Source organism: Poecilia latipinna, unplaced genomic scaffold (assembly GCF_001443285.1).
Source record: "Poecilia latipinna isolate Pla-1442-1.1 unplaced genomic scaffold, P_latipinna-1.0 Scaffold363, whole genome shotgun sequence".
In the NCBI taxonomy this organism is placed as follows: Eukaryota; Metazoa; Chordata; class Actinopteri; order Cyprinodontiformes; family Poeciliidae; genus Poecilia; species Poecilia latipinna.
In genome coordinates, this window is record NW_015112979.1 from 83,276 (window position 1) to 106,920 (window position 23,645).

The window sequence follows — 23,645 nt, forward strand, 5'->3', positions numbered from 1 at the left end:
AAAGTATGCCGCTTGTTTACTTGTTTTTATTGCTGCAATTCTTTTTGGCCTATGTATATATATATATATATATATATATATATATATATATATATATATATATATATATATATATATATATATATATATAAGAACAACAGCACTTAGCGTGAACTGTTACTAATTATTTCTAAATAAAACTTATTGATCTGTTCAAAAGCTTAAAATATTAATGGAGAGATCATCAACACTTTGTAGTTCGTCATGGTCTAATTCCCCTGCTACTTTTGTTTTCTTTTATTGGGAACAACAACATTAAAAAAAAAATTATCTCCAGTAATTCCTGGAATCATTTAAATCCTGACGCAAATTTTCAGTTGCTGTCTGTTGGATCTAGACGTTGCCACCGTCTGAAAATCTAGTCACAAGAGAGTGGAAGGTGAAAAATGAGGAAGGGAAGACGACTGAGTAACCAAGTGGAGAGCAAAATGAGGGGATGAATGAGAGAGAGAGAGGAGACTGTGGAGTTTGAAATGATGGACGTGATGTGGAGACGACAAACAGAGGCCCGAGTGTTTCGCCCGTCTCAAGGAAACGGAAGCTGCCTGCTGTGTGTCCTCGACAGTCGCTTTTTGTTTATCTCTGCCAGAGCAGAGACTGTGTGTGTGTGTGTGTGTCAGTGTCACCAGAACCTTCCGTGGGTTCGCTTCGTCATCAATAAAACCAGCTGGGTGAAAACACCCACCTGCTGCCGGGATTATCAAACCACATCACAGATTTATCTTTGTCTTTTGTTGTTTGTCTTTGTAAAAGTGAAAATCAGGCTTGGATTAAATCAAAGTCAGGATCTGAAAGGTGTTTGTTTTCACCTTTAATCCAACCTGTAAAAATTGAATCTTGAGATGTTTTCATACCTTCATCAATCTATAAAAATGTAAAATTGCATTCAAAGCAAATTATGCCAGAATAAGTAGAAATGACTAAACCACAACCAAAAGTATTTTTAAACCTATATCCTATATTTAAGTCATGTTTAGAAATATTTTAATTATTCTAGCAATAATATGCAATTTTAATTAAATCAATCTCCAAACTAATCCGAAATTCTTTATATTTCTCAGATTTAGAAATATTTAGCATCACTAAAATCATTAACATTTTGTTGAGGAGAAGGAAGAAAAAACACCAGGAGCTAATTAATTTCCTAAATATGTATATTTATTACCAAACTATATATATTTGATGTAAAAGAAAAACACTGCAGCATTATCTACTACTTACAGTTTGAACAGCTCAGTTTTCTGAAATATTATTGAAGCTGATTAAAGTCCAGCTTTTGTCAAACGTTTGATAAAAGTTGTTTATGCCTGCAGTTTCTTATGTTTGACATTTTGCATTTGTAATTATGTTGAGTGGGAAGGCCGGTTTACAGTTCAGAGTCAAACACATTAATCAGTGTTTAAAGTGAACTGATTGTGGATTGTGTTTTTTATTATATACTTCTCTGACTTTCTAATTCAAGCAACAAATCATTCTTATCTAAAAGAAACCTCCGTCATTTGATTTAATAAACAAAGTTCCGCCACTTACGGCACAGAATTAGTCACTTTCTGTTTGCAAAGCTTTTTTTTCATGGGTGAATTTCAGATGATTTGTTTTATTTTACTTTGGTTCATGTTCTTTTTGTTTTTCTCTCTCTTTTTTTTTAGCGTAATCTTGGGCAGCAGCGATGTCGGGCGCCTACGATGACTCCATGAATGACGTCTCCAGTGAAAGCTTCTGGGAGGTGAGGCTTTTACAATCTTTTCCTCCAATACAAAATCCTTTTATTTGTCACGTTTCTGCTGCACACATTTACAACTCCGTTTCAAGATAAAAACCAAAAAGCTACTAGATTGTTGTTTGCTTTTTCGTTGCAACGTTTGGGAATGAATCATCATCATCATCATCTTTCAGAGAGGACAAACTATAAAAGAGAAGTTCAGTTCTTCCCAGCCAAATCCTGATTTATAACGCCTAGTAAACCTTTCATCTGTGTATTTTTATTTATTTATTTTTACCCTCAGGTTGGAAACTACAAACGCACGGTGAAGCGGGTTGATGACGGCAATCGGCTGTGCAGCGACCTCATGAACTGCATTCACGAACGCGCTCGCATTGAGAAGGCGTACGCGCTGCAGCTCACAGAATGGGGAAAGCGCTGGCGGCAACTCATAGAGAAGGGTGAGAATACAGGAGATCGAATGCTTGTTACTGCTGAAATGTAGTGTTTAATATATAGGCACTTAATTTAGTCACATTTTCAAATTTATTGATGGTTATTGATGCTGTCATGGGAAAAACGGGGAAGAAAATGCTAAAAATAACATGCTAGCCAGTTTTTTTAACATCATCATGGAAGGAAATTTATTACAATAAATGATAAGCGACACAATAAATGCCCACCCCTATTTGGACCAACACAAAGTAGTGCATGTTGTGAAGTGGAATAAACATTATATATTCATCCTTCAAAGTGGATTTACCGCTGCAGGTTTAAACTTCCTTTTTTTTTTTTAATGTTTTAAATGAGAACAAATTGTCATTTTAAACAATGGCCTGTTCTGAAAACATTAAAACATCACACCACAGAGCATCATACACCAGAAGACGGAAAAGTATATAATAAAATGGAGAAAAAAATAAACATGCAACCATATTCATACAAGCTAAATGCACCATAAGTCAATAGCTTTACACAGATCATGAACTGTAATTTTTTTTATTGTTTCTGAGTTGACAAAGGCTGATGGTGAAGTTGGCGTACTGAGCTTTATTGTTTTTTTGTTTGTTTTTTTTGTTAATTATTCCAATCCTTGGGTGAAACTAAATGAAATGAGGATTCACTTATTGATCTACAAACTCTTTGGAGCGTCAGACTGATTAATTTATGCGAGTATTGTTGGAAATATTGGAGCAATTCTAGTTTTACAGATTAATTTATACCAATTTATTAATCTGTATGAATGAAGTGAAAAGCAGTTAACAAGTGAGTATGGATGACAATGGTGGGTATTAAGAGGCATCAGTAATAAAACGGATTGCAGTGATGGATGAGATCCAACTCATGAAGCAGATTTAGATGCAGAGAACTTGTAAAGAGTTTGCAGTGTGACAAAACGGAGGGAAAGCTTACGGTGCATGAATGTTTTTGCATTCAGTGTAAATCATTTTCGTGTGCAGGCCCTCAGTACGGTACGTTGGAGCGAGCGTGGGCCGCCCTCTGCACCGAGGCCGAGAAGGTCAGCGACCTCCACCTGGAGGTGAAGGCGGCGTTGATGAGCGAAGACTACGAGAAGCTGAAGAACTGGCAGAAGGACTCGTATCATAAGCAGATGATCGGCGGCTACAAAGAGACAAAAGAGACGGACGACGGCTTCCGCAAGGCTCAGAAACCCTGGGCCAAGAAACTGAAAGAGGCGAGTTCACACCTCTGATGTAACGAGCTCAAAGTGATTTTCACTTTAACTTTTCTTTTGCTAAAATATGAACGACAAGCTAAAGGAGCGTTTCACCCTTCAGTTCTCATGACTGCGTTTTCCTGACTCACTGTTGCTTATCTCCTCTCACCGTGGCAACAATCTTATTAAACAAAAGCAGCAGCAAGGAAGCAGAGCAACCCTTCACTTTATCGTCGGGCGTTCGCCTCCAGCATGCTGCCCTGTGTGTGTTTGAGTCAGAATAAAGGAAGGAAACAGTGAGGGGTTCAGATGCTCTGCTGCTCATTTAGCAGCGTTATCCACTTTCCTTTGTTTCGACAAATGTGTTGGTAAGCACAAAATCCAACGAGCCACTGAGGAGTCTGCAACTTGATGCTCTTTGCCCTCACTCCCTGTCTGTGATGGTATTCTGGTCTCGTCAGCGACCACAAGCAGTTCGGTAGTTATGTTGACTAAAGTGATCTTCAGGCATAGAAGAAATCAAGCTAGCTAACAGAAGAACAAGGGCTCCCACTCAAGTCGCATGACTTTCTGTTTTAGCACGTCGCTCATCGAAGCAGCTGCTCTGACTGAGGCTCAGGTCACGCGTTACATTCTGCGGCTCATTCCTGAAATTCTTCCAGGTACTTCCCTCGACCCGTCGTATATCAGCCATAAATTCCTCTCGTCATAAATGAGTCATAGGAAACTCAGCGAGCACGTTTGTTTTACTCATTTGATTTCAGCTGCACCTGGAAGAAATGAGTAATAGTTTTATTAATAATGCCCATTCATCCCATCCATCTGGTCTGTCCATCCATCTATTTGTTCATCCATTAATATCCATCATGTATTAGCATTTTGTCCATCCATTCATCTGGTCAATCTGCATCTATCCGTTTATTTATTCTCTTCATTTATTCTTCCTTTAATCAAAAATCCATCCCTTTATGTATTCCTCCTTATGTTCGCCTGTCCATCTTATTTAATATTTTTTCGTTCATTTGTTCATCTGTCCTTCTGTTATCCGTCCATCAGTATGTCCATCCATTCCTTATCCATCCTTTTATTATTTCTCCACATTTATTTTTTCTGCTCTTTGTCCATTAATTGACTTTGGAGGTTTCATATTTAAAATGTTACACATGAATTTGAAGTGAAGCGTAAAGTATGCAGTTTTGAAATGAAAGTCCTCTAACATGCAAAGATTGCTTCAAAATTTATAAAAGTTAATTGTGAATTGCTAATTATCTGCTTAGGGAATAAAATCTTTTATTGCATGAATGTCGGATTTTACTGTCAGCTTTGCTCCTTTGCTTTGGGACTGGTGTTTTTTTTAAATGTTTTTTTTTTTTTATGTATTTTATTTTGTTGATTCTGAATCCTGCAGGTGGAGACAATGAAGAAATCTTACCACGCAGCCTGCAAAGAAGAGAAACTGGCAGCCAGCAGGGAAACAAACAGCAAGCTGGAGAGCAACAACAATCCAGATACTCAGAAGAAACTGCAGGAAAAAGTGGAGAAATGTCAGCAGGAGGTCCAGAAGGTACGACCGGCTTCATGTACAGTACCTGATCCCTTTCTGGGGGTTTCAGATTGAAAATATGTGGTTCCTGTTTGGCTTTGCATTGTTTCCAGACCAAAGAGCGCTATGAGAAATCTCTGGAGGAGCTCGAAAAGTTGACCCCTCAGTACATGGAAAACATGGAGCAGGTGTTTGAGCAGTCGCAGCAGTTTGAAGACAAACGTATTCGCTTCTTCAAAGAGCTTCTGCTGGAGGTTAAGAAGCACTTGGACCTTTCTACAGACTCCAGGTCCGACGGGAGCACAACCTTAATCAAAAGGCTATGGCTTGGAGATAAAGACTCTGAGTAATTTATTTTACTGTTCTGTCAACATAGATTCCAGACGGTCTACCAGACGCTTGAAGACACGATCTCTGCTACTGATGCTGAGGATGACTTGAAATGGTTCCGATCCAATCACGGCCCGGGCATGCCCATGAACTGGCCGCAGTTTGAGGTACTTGAACGCAGCACATATTTACACAACGAAGTGTTTGAAAAGAGGAGTAAAAAAGATGCACATTGGCTTTATAATGTTATTTTTTTGTTTGTTTTTCTGTAATTTGTAATGAATATAAACATATTTGTATTTACACTAATGAACAGAAAAGCTAATGCTCAGATGGTGATAAATAACCTCTAACTGCAGCTGTTTGCCTTGTAAATGTATCCTCTGCATGACTGTGCAGCCTTTTGTTATTGTTTCATCTCTGAGGCATGTTAGAGAGAATGGTGTCGTTTTTCTTGTTGGGAAATGGGAGAAAGACAACAACGACAACAAAAAACTGCCTCTGCATGCATTGGTATTTTGCTGTTGAGTGCCGTTGATGTGAGGGGCCTTCCTACACCTTTTCCTTCCTTCTATGTTCACCTTAGACTTTTTTAGACAGGATGTGAATGAAGGACAGCATCTCTGTGTTCAGGAAGGCTGCAGGTTTTTTGATTCTCTCATTCAAGCTTACAGGCTTGGACTGTGCTCCAGTAATCCTAACCAAAATTGCCTCCCTTTCCTCATGTTTGACAGAATTTGGACCGGTCAAAGCCTCGCTCCTTTAAGAGACGGTCCATCGTAGTGAGTTCTGCACGGAAAGGCTATTCTGTCACAGCAGCAATGGGGGGGATTTCTATATTCTCGCTAACAATCTAACACCTCTGTCAATTAGTGTGTGTTTTGATGTCCCTCTATTTGTATTTCATGCTGAATGAAACGGCGGTACAAATATCAATCTATTGCATGGACACACAACACTGATTTGATAGTTAAAAGGCATGTTTTCAACTTTTTTACGAACTTTACTTTCCCATTGTTTTCAGGTTTTTTACCTCAAAAATATGCAGGAAAGTGTAAAAGAACAAGACAGACGAAACGCAGCTGAAAATGATTTAACGCACAACATTTAATAATTTAATTTCATGAGGTAGGGATTTAAATGACTAAAAAATCCCTTTAACTTTGGCTGGTGAGGAAGAAGTCAGGAAAATGGTGATGAGCAGTAGCTTGTAAACCTAACAAACTGGCACCACACCCGTTAATTTAAAGTCATTCTCGGGTAAATTAAAAATAGAAAAATTAAAACCAAATTCTGATTGCATTCAGTGGGCCATTATAAGTTCTGCTCTGGCATTTTTGTATTTATAAAGTTTTTCAAATAAATTTATACCAAAGGATACAAAGACCTGAACATTAACAGAAAAACAAAAACTGATGACAAAGAAAAATCCACAATATTACACAAACAATATAACGAGTAAATGCATAAATGAATACATAAAAACTGGTCCAAAGTTCCTGACTGTTACCTACTCAACTGTCCATTTTATCTGGAAGACACTTGACAAATGTGGTTCAGTAAACGGAGCATTTTGGTCATTCACTCGTTCCAACACTGGATTCTTGCTCCGGTTTCGAGAAGCACCGTTACTCTGATGCACCAGATTGTTGGCACCCTTATTCCTCCCACCAGCTGCGTCACCAAAATACGTATTTAGTCATAAAGTAGTTAAAAAGTCTCACTTTTCTACACATTTATGTATATTTATGTACTTCTGGGGTTGCCATGCTACGACAACTTATTTTATTGTAACGCGGACTAAAGGAAATGTTCTTTATTGTGAATGTTGGTGCTGTCCAATGTAAGAAATATTCATCGACAAAACGAACACGTTTTGTCGATGAATTTCAGGGCCTCCACTTTGTTGCTTCATGTTTCCTGCTTAGCTTTTGGTTGTGGGCAAATGTTTCAGTGTTCCTCCTTTCAGCAGGTGATGGAAACTGCTTTTGATCATATATGTGATTTTTATCTGCCTCTTATGCACACACACACACATGCATGCACAGCTTTAAGCTCTTAAGTGTGTCTTCCTGAATACATTTTTACTTACCTTAGACTGGAACATCATTCACATGCTGCGTATGTGTGAGTGCAAGACGTTCTCTCTCTCTCTCTCGTCTGATGCTGCTGCTGCATGTTTTTGGATTAAAAAAGGTTAAACATTCTGACTTTGTTTGCTTCGTGTCCACCAGGACTGGTCCGTAGACCTGAACCGAACCCTCAGCAGGCGAGAGAAGAAGAAACCATCAGAGGGCGTGACCCTGACAGCCATCAGTCAGACCGGGTCGGACCAGCCGGTCCAACCTGCCAAGAGCAGCAGCAGGTACGCATCAACTCCGTTTTCTTCTTCTGAAATGCCCACTCCTCCAAAACACGGCCAGCATGATGTTTCATTAAATGGCCGTTCCCGTAGCAACGGCGAGCATTTTGCACGCCATTTTGAGAAGCACCGTTACTCTGATGCACCAGATTGTTGGCACTCTTATTCCTCCCACCAGCTGCGTCACCAAAATACTTATTTAGTCTTAAAGTAGTTAAAAAGTCTCACTGTTCTACACATATTTATGTATTTTACTTGTCTAAAAATAAAATACACAAGTATGTATTTGATAATTTATAAATTATCAAATGATCATTTGATAAATGATCATGCATTTATCCATTTGATAAAACCAGACTCATGTCTGTTTCCGGAAAGCCGCTCCCTCCCGCCCCCCCCTGGAATTAGAAGTTTGTTGTAGCTGTGCTAAAACTAATGTGGAAATATTGCTCACTTGCACACGTTCAGGAGCAATAAGTAAGTAAATAAATAAAGTTCAGGGGAGTTAAAAGGTTTAATGGCTTTTGGTGGAACAGCTTAAAGCAGTCTGGAAAAAATCTGGAATCAAACTATTTAAGGTCTGGATTAGGTTCTGCAATGGAAGAAACGGAGGATGGAAAGATTTGTGTTTCCAGACACTCCCTTTCCTTCGTCAAATAGTTATATCCGCTCGTCTCTTATCCATCCGTTTGCCCAGCTACGCTTCTCCCTTCATCCATCATTCCCTTCTTTTGTCCATCTTTTCATCTACGTATTTTTTTTGTCCATATTTCCTTTTATATTTTTGTCCATGCATCTGGTTTTTTTTAAACTGACCTTTATGTATACAGGTTCTCTCATTGAAATCCAAAAACTTAAAACACTGACAATGCAAATAAGTAAAAGATTTGACTCAATTAAACAAGCTAATAAAATATGAGCTAAATAAAAGGACAAGTTTCACTCTTTTAGTCTTAATCGTCCCAAAGGAATCTATTCTTCTCCGTTTTAATCCCTGGCCACTTTAAACATATCTGCTATAAATTCATTGAACATTTTTCTCTTCATGTTTAAAAAAAAAAAAAAAACTAAGTGTGAAATTTGAGCCTGAAAAAATGTTGAACTTTCACATAAATTCTGATAAACATAAATATAAACATTGATATTTGACTCCTGTGAAGATTTAAAGCCGCTGAAGGTTTGATTGTCACTTGTTAATGACGTGATTGAATCCGTCTGACCCGATTAGATAAAGCCGTTTTTGTCCTTGTAGAGGAATTTGCTGGAGATCTAACTGTGTCAGGGAAAAGATGAACATTAGACCTGATAATAAATCACACCATTCTCTCAGTTTCGAACAGATGCGTTCCATTTGATAAAACCAGACTCGTGTCTGTTTCTGTCAAACGTTCCTCCCTCTGTTTTTTTTTTTTTTTTTTTTTTTTTCGACGCGTCTTCAGGTTGTAGTGAGTGATGAGAAATTAGAGTGGTGCAGGGCAGGAGTGTGTAGGGAGTCAACAAAGGGAATTCCAGTCATTTAAAGCATTTGACCTTTGATCTTTCATTTTACTGATCGCCTGACCCTCTTCCCACCATTGTTAGTGTTTCTCATCTTGTTTATGGATCAGTTGTGTCGCCACACAATGAACCCTAAGGGATTTCAGCCCAGTTAAAAAAAAAAAAAGAAGAAAGACTCTCTTCTTAATTTGTAATTCAAAGATCTCGTTTGTCGGCTAAAACTCTCTGAAGTTACATTGTGCCAAATTCCAGCTCGCCGTGTTTGCTGTAATAACGCTGCAGCCTCGGCTCAACCCGTCTGGCATGACCGTGTAAACAGAGGCGGTTACTTTTTAAAAAAAAAAACAAACTGATAGCCGCCAGCGTTGCACGGTCCAGTAGTTCAGTCAACGGAAAGCAGAAACCCGGTGTTTCCTGTGGGGAAAGTTGAAGATGCGTTTTGCGCTTTGATGCAGAAATTTGGGTCCTTTACGTTTTCGTCGTCATAATCAGTTAATGGATAACTGGGTCTGATGTACCAAGCCTGACTAATTTAGTGCTGTTATCATCTCTGATTGTCACAAAAAGCAATAAATCAATTAATCATTTGGACAACAGTTGCTTAAAGTAATCGAAAAGCCGCCATTTTGAGAAACGCTCCAAACAATTGACATTCAAATGCCTGTTTTTCCTGTCCAGCCTGAATGATTATTGATTTTTGAAATTCAGTTTTGGATCGAGACTTCATAATCTATTTTAATTGTTGTTTTTATTTGTTTGTATTTTTTTATAAATGTTTTCCAGCTCCATTGTTAAATGTTCTTTGATTAGGTGTACTTTCATTTATCACTATTGTGATAAATGGTGATAAATGTCCCATCGCTGTAATCTCTGGGACAGTTAATTGTCCAGTAAAATGACAACAGGCCTAATGCTGTTTGCCGATTTGATTTGAGCTGGATGCCTCCGTTTTTCCTTGTCGTTTTGTTGCTCAAGCTCGCTAAAATAACTTCAGAGTTAAACTGTTGCTGCAGATACTCGGTCAACAAGGAGGGACTCCAGTCAGAAACGGATCAGCATTCAGTAAAACATTTCAGCGTAGAAAATAACCTTTTCTTCCTCACTTATTGGTTGAACGCTTTTTGTGCGTGTGACGAGGCATTTGCATGGATCCACTTCTTCAGCGTGGGTTTAGATGATGGATTTGCATCTTGCTCCAGCGTGTGTCGGAACGTTACACACCTGTTGTTGAATATAATTAATTTTGACCTTTCTGCTTTTCATTTAAACTACTTTTATTTTGCATTAACTGGATCAAAAAAAACAACAAAAAAACAAAGGTGTCAGAGTGCCCTTAAAAAGCCTTGAATAAGTGCATTTAAAATTAAACCCTTAAAATATATTACTTAAATTTTTATGTTTAGGAAGTTGAATTTCAACTACAGGCTTTTTGTATCCATCAATAATCTTCTGCCATAATTGGTTGTGAATTTAAATCAGTTTGTTTCCAGGTGTAAACCCAGTTTTTAGGCTTATTTTGGTACGTTTTTGATGGGAAATTGGTTATGTTCAAACTCTACATTTCTATTCATTTAGCTGAAATTTAGACAGCTGATTTAACAAATGCGACAGTTATCCCAACATCATCAAACTAATGCAGTTATTCACCCCAACCCAGTGAAAAGTGTCTTATCTACCTTTTCTTTTCACGCAGAATTATTATTTAATAATTCTGCCTTTGTCCAAATATATATGTGTCCTTTGTCCAAATATATATGTGTGTGTGTGTGTGCATGTTAATCCATTTCTAACTGTGCTCCATGTTATCAGCCTGAATGTGGCTACTAAAACAGAACCGGTGGGCACAAACCCGTTTGAAGATGATGAGGAGCAGGAGGAGATGGCTGAGGAGGAGCAGACCACCGTCAACCACGTCTCTGTGAATAAAGAGGAAATAAAAACGTTGGTGAACAGGAGGAAACCCTCCGCCAACCCGCAGCCTCTTTTGTTCCTCTTCCTTTTCCATCTTTTACTCCTTAGATTGTCGTTGTGCCACGTCTCCTGCATCTCTTCTTTTTTTTTTTTTTTTTTTTTTTCCTTCCCTCAGGGTTCAGGTTGTTGTGTTGCTCTGCATGGTCTCTGAACGGCACTGCACACAGTCGGTGTGCGTCAGTTTCACGTTTTTGCAGAGCGTTAAATGCCGAGACGCGCATGGAGGCGCTCGTTTCTGCTGTGGGAAATGTCTTGGTCTTACAGTCAGATCTGATTTCTGCCACATGTATTCACAGGTTTAGAGACTGATTACTTAATTCAGTTCATTTCCAATTGGCATTAAGTCAAAAATATCAATTTAAAAGTTGTTTCTAACTCCCAACCGGTCTGACTGTAACCCCCTTGTGTTGCTTTTCTTTTTTTTCCAGCTATCAGAACCCAGTTCTTTCTGTTTAGGTGGCTCCCTCTGCTGGCTGTCAACGTTAAAACACCAATCATACGTTTGTAGTGATGATTTGTCTTGCTTGGCCTTTGTTTTTTTGTTTCATGAACCTGCTATGTTTGTTGCCATGTTTTACTTTTTTTTTTTTTTAACTTACCTTTCATCAACATTGCCAGCTCTTCATCTCCTAAAGGCATGAAAGAAATTACGTTCATTTAAGTTGAGCCGCTGCCACAAATAAGCAAATTTTTACACTGGATGTGACTGAAACCAAATGTTTTCATCGTGTTATTCACCTGCACTTTGGGCTTTTGTGTGGTTTGTTCCTGCTGGTGTATTCGTCTTACTTCTAACTTTTGAACTCTTAAGCCTGGCATGCTGCACCTTTACCAAAAACAACATGGCAGGTTATTTAATTTTTTATTTTTATTTTTTTTGAAAGTGAGGATGTTTTGCCTGTCTGTCCAGCACCAACAGCACAGAGAAGACCCCAGACTGGTCAGACGAGGACACAGCCGGAAACCCTTTCTCCACCAACGGCGACGGCAATCCGTTTGAGGAAGAACCCGAGTCCCCGATCATTTCTGTTCCCGTTAAAGCCCTCTACGATTACGAAGGACAAGAGCAGGACGAGCTGAGCTTCAAAGCAGGTTTGCAGCGTAAATAACATAAAAACCTCTGGTAAAAAGCTTTTTTCAGTATCATAATCTAACTCTGACGTAAAAGACAAATCCAACTTTTGAGTATATTTAGTGATAAATGTTATCCTAATATGGTTATAAATCTCGTCACTTTGATGTTTTACTGCAGTTCCTATTTTAAATGGTTCACTGTATCAAATCTGCTTCTATTCAACAATTGGTTGAAGAAGAATCTGCACATTTGACCTTAAAATCATAACTTTTTAGCTATTTTTAGACGGCTTTGTACCAATTATTTCCCCCTTCTTAGTAGCTGTGCTAATTAAAGCTACACAATGTGGAGCCACCATTGTCATTACAGTTGTGAAACCTAGCAAATATTGCCTCTGAGGACTAGTGAAATATGATATTTTAACTTCAATAAATGTAACTTTTTTCTGGACCGACTTGATGGATATTTCTAGTTGCCAAGATGCTAAAACTCAGAGTTTTGAGGGACATTATGTTCAAGGAAAATGTGAGTTAATCATAATTCATGTCCTCATTGCAATTTTCTATGCAGCCCTAAGTCTGGTGCTTTTGTTAAGCCCGGACATCCTGATACCAAAAATAGCAGATTCGGATTAAGATCTTTTAAAATATTATCTCCTTCTGACATCTTCTAATATTTCTAGCCATCCTGCCTCAAGCAATCATTGGAAATTTTATGAGCAGAGACGTACTGCAATTATCTAGCTGTTTTTTTTTTTGTTTTGTTTTGTTTTTTCAACAAAAACTTGGGTTATCATCCAGTCTTTAATGATATTGTGGTGAGTTAGTAATAGAAAGTAGACCTTTGACACACATTTTGGCAGTCAACCATCTTCCTCGCCCTTTATTTGTTCCCTTTTAACCTTTTGCAGGTGACGAATTTACAAAAATCGGAGCAGAGGACGATCAAGGCTGGTGCAAAGGCCGACTCAAGGACGGACAAATCGGCCTCTATCCTGCTAATTACGTCGAAGACATCCAGTGAAAAGCTTCGCCCGACGCAACAAATGTGAAGAAAGAAGAAGAAGCAGCGTTCGGGCAGAATCGGCTTGATGTTTCTCTTCCTCCTTAGTAAATGATTAAATAAGCGTGTTGTATGAGGACCACTGTTGCTTGCTACAGATTGGCTTTGGTGTGAACAAAAGAGCGGGAGAAGAAAGCAGAGCACATGTTACCGGGGGAACAGCTGCTGTCCGTCTAAGATGTTACATAAAATCACATTAATGCTGTTACAGACAAGCTATTCAGATGTGTGTTAGGTGAGATTCAATTAAATGTGTTAATAAATGTGTAAATATATATATATATTGTTTAAAACAAAACACTGGGATGACAACCTGCCTTGTGACGTCAAATGCAACCTTAATATTTAAACCCTTTTTTTTTTTTTTATTAATTGAGGGAGACTTTTTAGTTATTCTTGCTAATGGACTCCAGTCCATTGATATGTAGAACATGTCTTTGCATAATATTGACCTCCATGTATTACCCTTTTAAATTTGCTCTTTCGTTTATCTTAAGGAATTATTTTTGAGCTGTCGAGCCTCATCCTTTCTTCATCTCCGTTTTTCTCTTAAGGTTTCAGGTTAGTGCAGATGAATGTATATTCAGTGATTGTATTTTTCACATATTTTACAGATGCTAGACGTATGCAACCACTGATTTTCTTATTTTACTTTTTTTTTTCCTGCCGACACACACACACACAGATTGCATAATTATATTGTTTATTATTCATGCAACACTGAATGTTTCTCTCACTTGAATCTGCATGTTTCAGTTCACTTTCTAAAATCTAATTGTCCTGCATTTGAAAAAAAATAAAAAATTTTAGTGCTTGTTTTAGCAATAAAAATGCATCCAAGCAATGTGTGGCAGACATGCGTTTAAATAAATGCTGGGATTAAGCGTATTGCACATGGATTAGGCATATTGAAGAAATTACATGTTTTGAAGTAGAATAATTTATAATCCCACAAGTGCTCTTGTTCTACTCTTGCTAGAATGCTGTAATTTAAAATACTTTTGTACATCAAATGATTGTTTTTGAGTATTTCTTGAGGCTGTTACTTTGTTATTCCTGTAAATATTTTTGTTTTTCCTTCACAGAGCCATTTACATTCTTATACAACATGCCTAATTTCTAGTTTCATCCTAAAACCTTTGACATAAAAGCTCATATTTTTAACAACCTTAATGCACATTTGGGTATTTCTTTTTTTCCTCCTCTTCAGAAATGGACTCCATCCTGTTCATAGTTTATATATCCAACGTTGAGGTAGATGACGGTTTTTTTTGTCTTTAAAACTGTTTTGTCATGTTTTCAGGGTGGGCTGCTGTCGGTCGGCAGTAACAGCTGTACTTGCACATTTGTAAATGTTGTATCACAACATAATAAATAGATTTATTCAGCAAAAGATTTGCCTTTTAATATAAAAATAGGAATGCTTATGCCATATTTCATCTGATATACCTTGTAGATATTATTTTTCAGTGCCTAGGTTTGGGTTTGACTTATGTAATCAAAAAAAATCACTAAGTGTCATTTAATACAATTTACATTGTGGCTTAAAGTAATTTTAATTCCTTTATGATCATATTGTAATTTTTTAACACTTATTGCATTCATTTTATGGGTCTGTTTTGCGTTTTTTTTATTTAGTGCCAGTTTATATTAAACCATATGCATTTTGTTGTCAGTTTTGTAATTAGCTTAACTTTTATTTAAGCCAATTTATGCCTATAATCGTTTTTGTGAAGCTATCATATAAAGGATTCTAATTAACTGTAGGATACTATTGGATAAGTGAAAATTATCTCATGAAATTTTATAGTCTATAATTATGTGGATGCTAAGACAGAATTATGAGGGTTTTATATTAAGATCTGAAGTAATTAAGTAAAACTTTATTTTGAGGTAGGTCATAATTATATCTCAATTATGTGGCAGTTAATTCAAGATGATGACATTCTTATCAAACTCAATTATCAGGTAGCTAAATCAAAATGATCAAGATTTTATAATGGGATTATTTCATTTTTATATTGTAGACTATAAATATTTCATATCAAGATAGCATTTTATTCATAAACTAGTTGAGACAAAACTCTGGAAATACTATTAATGTTGATTTATTTAAGTAAATTTTTTTGAATGTGATCATATCTAGTCAAAATGATAATCTCATCATTGAGGATTAATCTTGAGTCAATCTATGAGACAATATATCACATTTATGTAATATAAATTCTAGTTTTTTTCCTGATGGTGACTGAAATGCTGCTTCTAAAGGCTTTTCAGTGGAAAGGTCACATTAAAAAGACGCGCAAACGTAGCTGTTGCTTTTGGGGAAAACTACATTACCCAGAAGCCTTTTCTACAACAACACAACCACGGGCTGGGCTCAGCCAATCAGAGCCGGGTCCTGCTTCTCTCCAACTGACGTGTCGCATTGGATTGTTATTGGGGGAAAAAACACGGAGCTTCTTTAGTTGCCATTTCTTTAACCAGCTGAAACGATGGCTGAACCAAGCAGACAGGATATTTCTGCCATTTTCAAGCGTCTGCGTTCCATTCCAACGAATAAGGTGAGTTTTTATGAACGACAAACGTTGGGGTGTCTTTAACAAGGAAGTCCGCTAAAGCTAATGAGATATATGACACGTCGCACTTTGTTAAAAAATGCCTGTGCTGGCTCCTTTTAACCAGATTAGTCAGCTCTTATCCGCTTTTTTTTGTCATGGTAAATTAGCCTGACTGGTGGAAGCAGGTTGTTACGACATCCTAATTATGTTCTGGCTACAATTTAGTCGAAATGACCGTTTTTTAAAAGTTAATTACTCCAAACAGATGTAGCGCTAGCCAAAACGGATAGACGCCCGTCTCATCAGTTTTGTTTGTTTAGGCTTAGTTTTCGAGTGTATAGTCCAAACTAAATACTGACACACGTCTCTTCTGGCGCCATTAATGAAAGTAAAGCATTTACAGTTTTGCTGTATGCTACCTTAAATTGCAATTCAGACCCAGTCGTCCACAGCTGTTTGAATATAAATGTATTTCAGACCCTCACAGCTGTTTGACTGGTGTCGGACGATTGATTTAGAAAACGTGAATTCAGATACTACCTCGTTTTTGTGATCAGTTTTTGCTCTTTGGTCTTCAGGTTTGCTTCGACTGTGCAGCTAAAAACCCCAGCTGGGCCAGCATCACCTACGGAGTGTTTCTCTGCATAGACTGCTCTGGGACTCACAGGTCATTGGGAGTGCACCTGTCCTTTATTAGGTAGGACTCTTTCCTCTAACAAGAATTGTTCGGACTCTTAAACTGGATGAAGAGCGCCTGTGCGCAATTTTCAAGTTCCCAATCTAGACTTTGACTGGACCGTTTCAGTATGCCTTGATCTAAGCCATTCTGTTGCTTTAATATTTATAGAACCAAGCTTGGTTACACTCATTTAAATTCATTCATACATTGCAAAAGCACAATCTATTACCAAGTATTTCTGGCTTAGTTTCATGTGCATATTTATTAGGATACTTGAAATAAGAGAAAACTAATATACGAGTAAGTTTCCGGCAATAAAGCTGAGCTTGTTTTAAGTAAATAATTCCTTAATTATTCATATTTCTTGTTACTTGTAAGTTACTTTCCTCTTCAAGTGCACTGAGATATTTGTATTATTTTTTTTGTATTATTATTTTTTGTTTTCCTCTTTTCATCATGTTGTTTTATAGTTTTTGTACAGCACTTTGATGCTGTTTTAAACCTGTTTTTACTCTAACGCTTTGTATGTTCTGTTACACAGGTCCACTGAGTTGGATTTTAACTGGTCATGGTTCCAGCTTAGATGTATGCAAGTGGGAGGCAACGCCAGTGCTGTGAGTGCCGATAGAAGACAGGAAACCTTCATGTTCCGGCATCATTAGAAATATGTTGAATCTTCTCTGTGTTTTTTTTTGACTCTGCTTTGACAGATTGCGTTTTTCAATCAACATGGGTGCAAAGCTGGTGCCGCCAATGCTAAATACAACAGCCGTGCCGCCCAGATGTACAGGGAGAAGATCAAAACTTTAGCCACGCAAGCTACCAGACGTCATGGCACTGAGGTACAGCGAACAGGAATCTCTGGCTTCCTGTGCTGCTTCCTTTGCTTATCAAACTTTAGTTAAAAGTGTCTAATTAGCTATTATCAATTGCTGCTTTTGCCTTTTTCACTATAGCTGTGGCTTGACAGTCAGGGTCCTCTTTCTCCGACCTCACCAGAGGACAAGCATGTGGACTTCTTCAGTTTGCATTCACAGGTAAAGAAACATCGAAATGATCCCATTGTTTTATGCTTGTCATATTTTTTTCAGTGCAATGGTTTTAGTGTTGATTTATTCTGTCTTTGAATGTTTTTTGCTCCTTATGGTGCCTTAAAACTTGACTTTCTTTTAACAATTTTTGCAGTTTATTTAGCTAACAATATGGTAGAGATGTAGATTTAGAGTCATTGTATTTTTTTTTTATTTATGATACATTTATTGTAGATTTTGGCTTTGCCTGTGAATGAAAATGATTATTTAACTAAACTGCAATCACAACAAAGGGGTAATTGTTGAGAAATCTCCACATATTTATGCTGATGCATCAGTTATTCCTCTGTATGCTTACACTCTCCAGTAAAGGCCGTTTGAGTGTTTTAGCCTTTCTGTCTGTCTTCCAGGATGTGCCTGAAAATCTAAACATGGCCAAAATGAGTCTCAGCCCCACACTAGAAAAACCTTCCATCGAGGAGAAAGATGAAGATCGAAATGGTATCTGTAGTAAGAAAAGATCTTTGTCTTTTTGTTTTTTTTAATGATCACCGATTCAACAAACATGCATTTTGATTTCAGGAAATTCAGAAGAAGGCCCAAGTGTTGAAGTACTAAGTGTTTCCCCAAAAGCAAATCCAGGTTTATTTGAAGTTTTGTTTTTAGAAATGATTCCCTTTAACGTATTTAAGTACTTTTTTTTTTTTAACTCTATTGTAATAATTGTAGAAAAAGTAAACTTTTATTTTGTGTTTTCTAGAGCCATCCTCACTTCTAAAAAAGAAGCCAGCCGCTGCCAAGAAAACGGTAAATAGAAAAACATGTTTTGGAAACTAATCTCTTTTTCATTCTCTCTAATTGTGTGTCTGCAATGAATTCTATTAACTTATCAGCAAAGTTTTGACTATTTTCAGTAATAAACCTTTCACGTTGTTGCAGTTTATCAAGAATAACTGAAGCCACCATCAGAAATGTTTAAGATAAAATTAAGGAGTCTATGTAACTGTAAGCTTTTTACTTATTTCTACTGGTAATCCTGGATCTGCCAGATGTATGAATACCTTTTTGGCTTGCATATAAATGCAAAAACTATCAGAAAAGATATTTTCACAGCTTTATTAGACCTTCGATGTTTCACTAGCGCAATAAAATAAATAATAATCAGAAAGAAAACGGATTATGTTTTTGTAAAAGCGATTGAACTTAAAATTGAATAAAATTTCAGTTTGATCGGGTCTAAATTTGAGTTGTCGAATTAGAGTTGATCAAAGTTTGTCCAAAATAGTTACTATTTTTTTTTTTTTTTTAAAAGGCAAAATGTCCAAAATGTTGTAAAAATTCAAAGAACCTCTCTTTCCCCCCCACAATTTTTCTTCACAATTAAAAAAAAAAAAAAAAAAAGTTTTTTCATTTGAATTTGCGTTCTGAGGGATGTTGGCAGAGAAAAAGGCTTTAGCCATCCAGCCTCTCACAACAGTCTGCTAAGCTAGGTCGGTGGAATCTTTGGTTACTTAGCAACCACTCCCTCACTCTTTGGTTACCTAGCAACAGCCTATTGAGTAACTTCCACAGCAGCAGTTTAAGGTTTCGTCACTGTGCCTCATAACTGCTTAAAAATAATAAAATGGACGCCACCAGTTTAGTATTCCAGATATTTAAAGCAAAAACTAATCAGTAATTATCAATCGGCTGATATTAAGGGCTTGTATTGGGCTACGTGTTTCAGAAAATGGACTCGTCTGCATGAACGTTGAATATAATTGGGATTTCACACACTTTCTTGACGCCTCTGTCTGCAGCTGGCCTCTAAGAAAGGCGGCCTGGGCGCCCAGAAGGTCAGCAGCCAGAGTTTCTCCGAGCTGGAGAAAGCGGCTCAGGCTGCCGACAAACTCCGGGAGAAAGAAGAAAGCTCCGCCACAGGCGCCAAGAGGAACATCACACCTGAGGACTCCATGTGAGAACACCACCTGAAATGACCACTAAAGCATGAAACCTGTCTGCTTTTTAATATCTCTTCTTACTTTTTCCCTAAGCGCTCCGTCCATGCGTCTGGCCTATAAAGATTTAGAGCAGCAGAGGAAAATCGGGGAGCAGAAGCTGAAGGGGCTGGAGGGGAAGAAGAAGGAGCAGGCCGAGCGACTGGGCATGGGTTTGGGTATGAGGAGGTAGGATGGTGATTAACAAATCAGTTTGATTTGTCTGGGTCTTGTTCTCATTTGGAGTCTGTTCTGTTTGTCTCTGCAGCGGAGTTTCTCACTCCGTCATGTCAGACATGCACATCATCCAGCAGGAGAGTCCGCTCGGAGCCAAGACCACCAAGGGCCGCAGGTTTACTGAGGAAGACGAGTACGACGGGACGTTTAGCTCAAGGTCCGATAAATCTGTGTAAACACAGTTCAATTATTATTAGTTTTTATTGTATATATAAGTTAGGCTTTTTATTTTTTTTTGTTGCAGGTTACTGAAATAAACTAATCTAGATGACATTGTATTCCCTTAGTTGTTTAGTTGAAAAAAATAATTATATTTACAGCATATTTAGCTTCCAGAAAATTAAAAAGTGCTTAAAATGAAATAAGTAAATAATAAATAAAAGCCTCTGAAATATGTAAAGTAGTTTTACAAAGTAAAATGAAACTCAACTATGAAATAAGTAAATGTTGAAGTAATTAAAAAAAGATCAAAAGAAAATCTAATCTTGAGATGAATAAAAATAAATCTTGAAAGAAAGAAATCTTAATATAAATAAGAAGAAATATTAAAGATTTCTATTAATTTAATTTCTATTTATTTAATTAATTTGGAATAAAATGGCTCTCCATATCTAATAATTTCCCTTTGTGAAAATATTCTCCATAGTTTAACTGTAGCGTTGATTAAATAAGACGCTTAACATTCTGGTCTGGATATGCAAAATGTAAAATTTGCATACTATGAAGCAGAAGTCTACTACTAGTTTTAATATTAACTGGCTTTTTTAATGTCTTGTTCCAGACTTTTTGTGGGGAAAACAACCCTTCAAATTGATTTAGTGTTGGAACATCTTTCTGTTTTTAAAATGACTGTGAATTATTGTTTGTTCTTTTTAAGGAATGTTTCACGGTTCGAGGATCAAACGGACACCTCTGATAGTTTCTCTATGCATTGGGGAAATGATGGCAGCAGCGGAAGCGGCTGGTTGAAGGAGAGCAAGAAACCAGAGCCGGACTTCTTCATGTCCGCCGCCGTGTCTTCATTTGACGACAGGTAGGATGATTTTGGTATTTATATATTTTGAATTATTTATAGTTACTTTTGGTGGTTGCTGGTTATTTTAGCCCTTCACCAACTTGTACTCTTTGATGGTAAGTTTATGTGTGCAGCACCATTTATAGGATTATTCAAAGTGCTTCAGAGGAAAAAAAGAAACAATGGTGGACAATAACATAAAACATGTAACAGTTTTTTTTTTGTCCTGTTTTCACTGGAAGCTTTTGCTCTACTAATACTTTATAAAATGCTGCTGAGTTGATTTAATTATAACCTTTATGTGGTTGTTAGTCCATCGTGACGCCTGTTCGTTCTCTCTTATCTGGTCATTTCTGATTTCTAACTTTGCATTTTTGGGAACAAAACGGTTATTTCTGTGTTTTCTGCATTTCTAATTTATTTTATAAAATATAATGTTGCACAGAATCAACTTATATTTTATAGAGGCTATTGTTGTGCTGCATAATCTCCGCTAGTTGGATAGAATAATGTAAAATAACTATTGTTGAAAAACATCCAGAAATACTTGATATTTTGAATTAAAACTAAATCCCGTCCAAACTTTGTAACTTTGATTACAGTTTTTAACTTATTCTCATATTGAAGAGAAAAATGTGCCCAGGTATATTAGACAATGAGAAGTAGGAAATGATGGTATATAATGGAAAATTGATCCAAAATCTTTTAATTTACTTGTTTTTATGAGTTTGACTGGAATATTATGATTCTTGTCTTGTAATCTTTATCTCTTGAGCTCAAAGTGTGACAGAAAATTAAACATTAGACTTATTTTACAAATGTAGTCGTGTTGAAATGTATCCAAAGTATTTTTCTTAGAAAGTTTCCTTTTGAATAGTTGCGTTCCTGTGATGTTTAACTTTTTATCAACAGGCCCGTTGCCAGGAGAAAATCTGACTTGCCATCCTACTCGGATTCTGGAGAAGCTCAGAAAAAGTTTGGAGGTGATGTCAAGGCGATCTCATCTGACATGTATTTTGGAAAACAAGACAACTCTGAGGTACAAAATGAGTAAAATCTGCATTTCAATATTATAAAATGAATAAAATTATTTCCACAATTTTAGGGAAATTGGAGAAAGAGGGAATCAAACACACAAATTGATTCACAAACGTGTTTTAAAAACTAAATGTTTTTCTCTTCAGTACGAAACCAGGACGCGACTGGAGAGGTTTTCAGGGAGCGCCTCGATAAGTTCAGCGGACCTTTTTGATGATCCAAAGAAAGAAACTGGTAAGACACAGCTTATCTTTTTGGTCAGTTTTTATACACATAGTACAGAACTTACAAATTTATAAATGACAGAAAATCTTTTGTGATTTTTTTTTTTTTTTTTTTTAACATTTTCCGTTTTAATCTCGTTTCCGGACTTCCTCGTGGTACTTCTATTCTTTCTAAATGTAAAATTGAGAAATGTGTCAAAAATTGTGAGTGAATAAAAAACAAGGCAGTTGAAATGTATTCTGTAGCAGAAGGAAGTCAGGAGAAATGTCTGAAAGTAGTAGGTTGGACATCCGGCAAACCAGCACCCTGCTGAGGGATTTAAAAGCTCTGTTTTGAGACAAGTCTGCCCGTTATATTCTGAAAGCTTTCAGGTAAATGCAGTTTCTTCTCTCGTGTCATCAGAGGAATTAATATCAGCTCGCCCTGCAGTGATTGTGGTAACCATAACAGTAGTGAATGGAAGCACCTGAAAGTCCCACTTTTCTACACATGATCAGTTTGTGTTTTACTCATCAGGGATTAGCTTTTTGTGAGGGAGTTTTCCCAACTGTCACATCTGGACCTCTTCTCTTGTGTTTGACTCTCGCTTCATGTTTACAGGAAGTTCATACCGTCTGAGCAACGTGCTGCCCAACGCTCCCGACATGTCGCAACTCAAACTCGGCGTGCGCTCAGTCGCAGGGAAACTGTCGGTCATGGCCAGCGGCGTAGTCAGCACAATCCAGGTTAGTCAAACACTCAACACTCTTTGAATAAAATCACTCGTTCACATCTTGTTAATAACTCGGTTATCTTCTGCTTCTTTTTTTAGGACCACTACAACTCCTAAGTGGCAGTGCGAACATAAATCGCGTTTCCAGGAGCTGAGACATCGACGCTCGTAGCAAGTCTGCACGTTTACCACCAAAATTATTCTTTGTATATTTTTGGTATTAAACAACGTGTGCAGATGTAAAAAAAAAAAAAGGAAAAAAGAGATGATTTTTGTTTAACTTGGAGACTTGAATATCAATTACTCTGCTTTAAGGTTTCTGGGTTTGTGTATTTAGAAGTGCTGTAATTAGCAGATGGAGTATCTTCGTGGTGTCATGAAGAGTTTTTCCTTAACGTTTTTTGCTTTTTTATTATTATTTATCTGATCAAATCCACATTATTTGGGTTTCACCAGGTCACCATGCTGTTACAGGTTCCTTTTGTTGATTCAGAAAAGCTTGCAAGTGTCCTTTTAGTCCCTGAAGTGCACTTAGGTTTGCTTCCTTACAGAGCGGACCAAAAGACGGCAGAAACCATAAGGAACCAGCTGAGTTTCTAAATGTAAGCTCATCTTTGAGTTGAGGTCATACAAATGAAGTTACCAAAAGAAGATCTGATTCTTTAAGCTTTCATACAATATGGTCAGAGGTTTATTAACATCCATCATGGACATGAATGTCATTTTTAATTTTGGGCTTCAGTTAAACTACTTCTTTCTTTTTTTGTTGTTTTTTTGTTATGTCAGGGTGAAGCTTTTAGGTAATAAGCAATTTTAGTGTCTTTAAAAATGATGGATTGTTTTGTATAATCATTCCGCCTTGAAAAATAGTTTGAAATGCATCTTTAAAAAAATGGCAAATAATATTTATGC

At 37.1% G+C, this 23,645-nt stretch overlaps 2 protein-coding genes across 3 annotated transcripts in view; both read left to right on the forward strand.

Moving 5' to 3' along the window:
- Positions 1 to 13,684, forward strand: part of pacsin2 (protein kinase C and casein kinase substrate in neurons 2) — a 24,185-nt gene extending 10,501 nt beyond the window's left edge. Inside the window, exons 2-11 of one of the 2 annotated variants that reach the window (XM_015036270.1) lie at positions 1,689 to 1,765; positions 2,046 to 2,202; positions 3,202 to 3,437; positions 4,828 to 4,983; positions 5,076 to 5,251; positions 5,339 to 5,459; positions 7,527 to 7,657; positions 10,961 to 11,092; positions 12,033 to 12,214; positions 13,108 to 13,684. In XM_015036270.1, coding sequence (XP_014891756.1) covers positions 1,709 to 1,765; positions 2,046 to 2,202; positions 3,202 to 3,437; positions 4,828 to 4,983; positions 5,076 to 5,251; positions 5,339 to 5,459; positions 7,527 to 7,657; positions 10,961 to 11,092; positions 12,033 to 12,214; positions 13,108 to 13,220 — 1,461 coding nt within the window. In that variant the 5' untranslated portion in view covers positions 1,689 to 1,708 and the 3' untranslated portion in view covers positions 13,221 to 13,684. The remainder of the gene's footprint in view (positions 1 to 1,688; positions 1,766 to 2,045; positions 2,203 to 3,201; positions 3,438 to 4,827; positions 4,984 to 5,075; positions 5,252 to 5,338; positions 5,460 to 7,526; positions 7,658 to 10,960; positions 11,093 to 12,032; positions 12,215 to 13,107) is intronic. The other variant, XM_015036271.1, reaches the window with a different exon arrangement.
- Positions 13,685 to 15,651: 1,967 nt separating this feature from the next.
- On the forward strand, positions 15,652 to 22,972 carry arfgap3 (ADP-ribosylation factor GTPase activating protein 3). The gene is made up of 16 exons (XM_015036272.1): positions 15,652 to 15,823; positions 16,399 to 16,517; positions 17,041 to 17,113; positions 17,210 to 17,341; positions 17,456 to 17,536; positions 17,941 to 18,031; positions 18,113 to 18,172; positions 18,291 to 18,337; positions 19,330 to 19,484; positions 19,564 to 19,695; positions 19,775 to 19,900; positions 20,621 to 20,776; positions 21,671 to 21,797; positions 21,943 to 22,030; positions 22,622 to 22,746; positions 22,833 to 22,972. The coding sequence occupies exons 1-16, from the start codon at positions 15,755 to 15,757 to the stop codon at positions 22,848 to 22,850; spliced, it is 1,599 nt and encodes a 532-aa protein (XP_014891758.1). The 5' UTR covers positions 15,652 to 15,754; the 3' UTR covers positions 22,851 to 22,972.
- The last annotated feature ends 673 nt before the right edge of the window (positions 22,973 to 23,645 follow it).

Coding starts and splice junctions, on each gene's coding strand:
- arfgap3 (XM_015036272.1), top strand. CDS start 15,755: ATGGCTGAACCAAGCAGACAGGATATTTCTGCCATTTTCAAGCGTCTG. Junction 18,032..18,112: donor GAAAGATGAAGATCGAAATG/GTATCTGTAGTA, acceptor TTTTGATTTCAG/GAAATTCAGAAGAAGGCCCA. Junction 21,798..21,942: donor GAAAACAAGACAACTCTGAG/GTACAAAATGAG, acceptor TTTTCTCTTCAG/TACGAAACCAGGACGCGACT.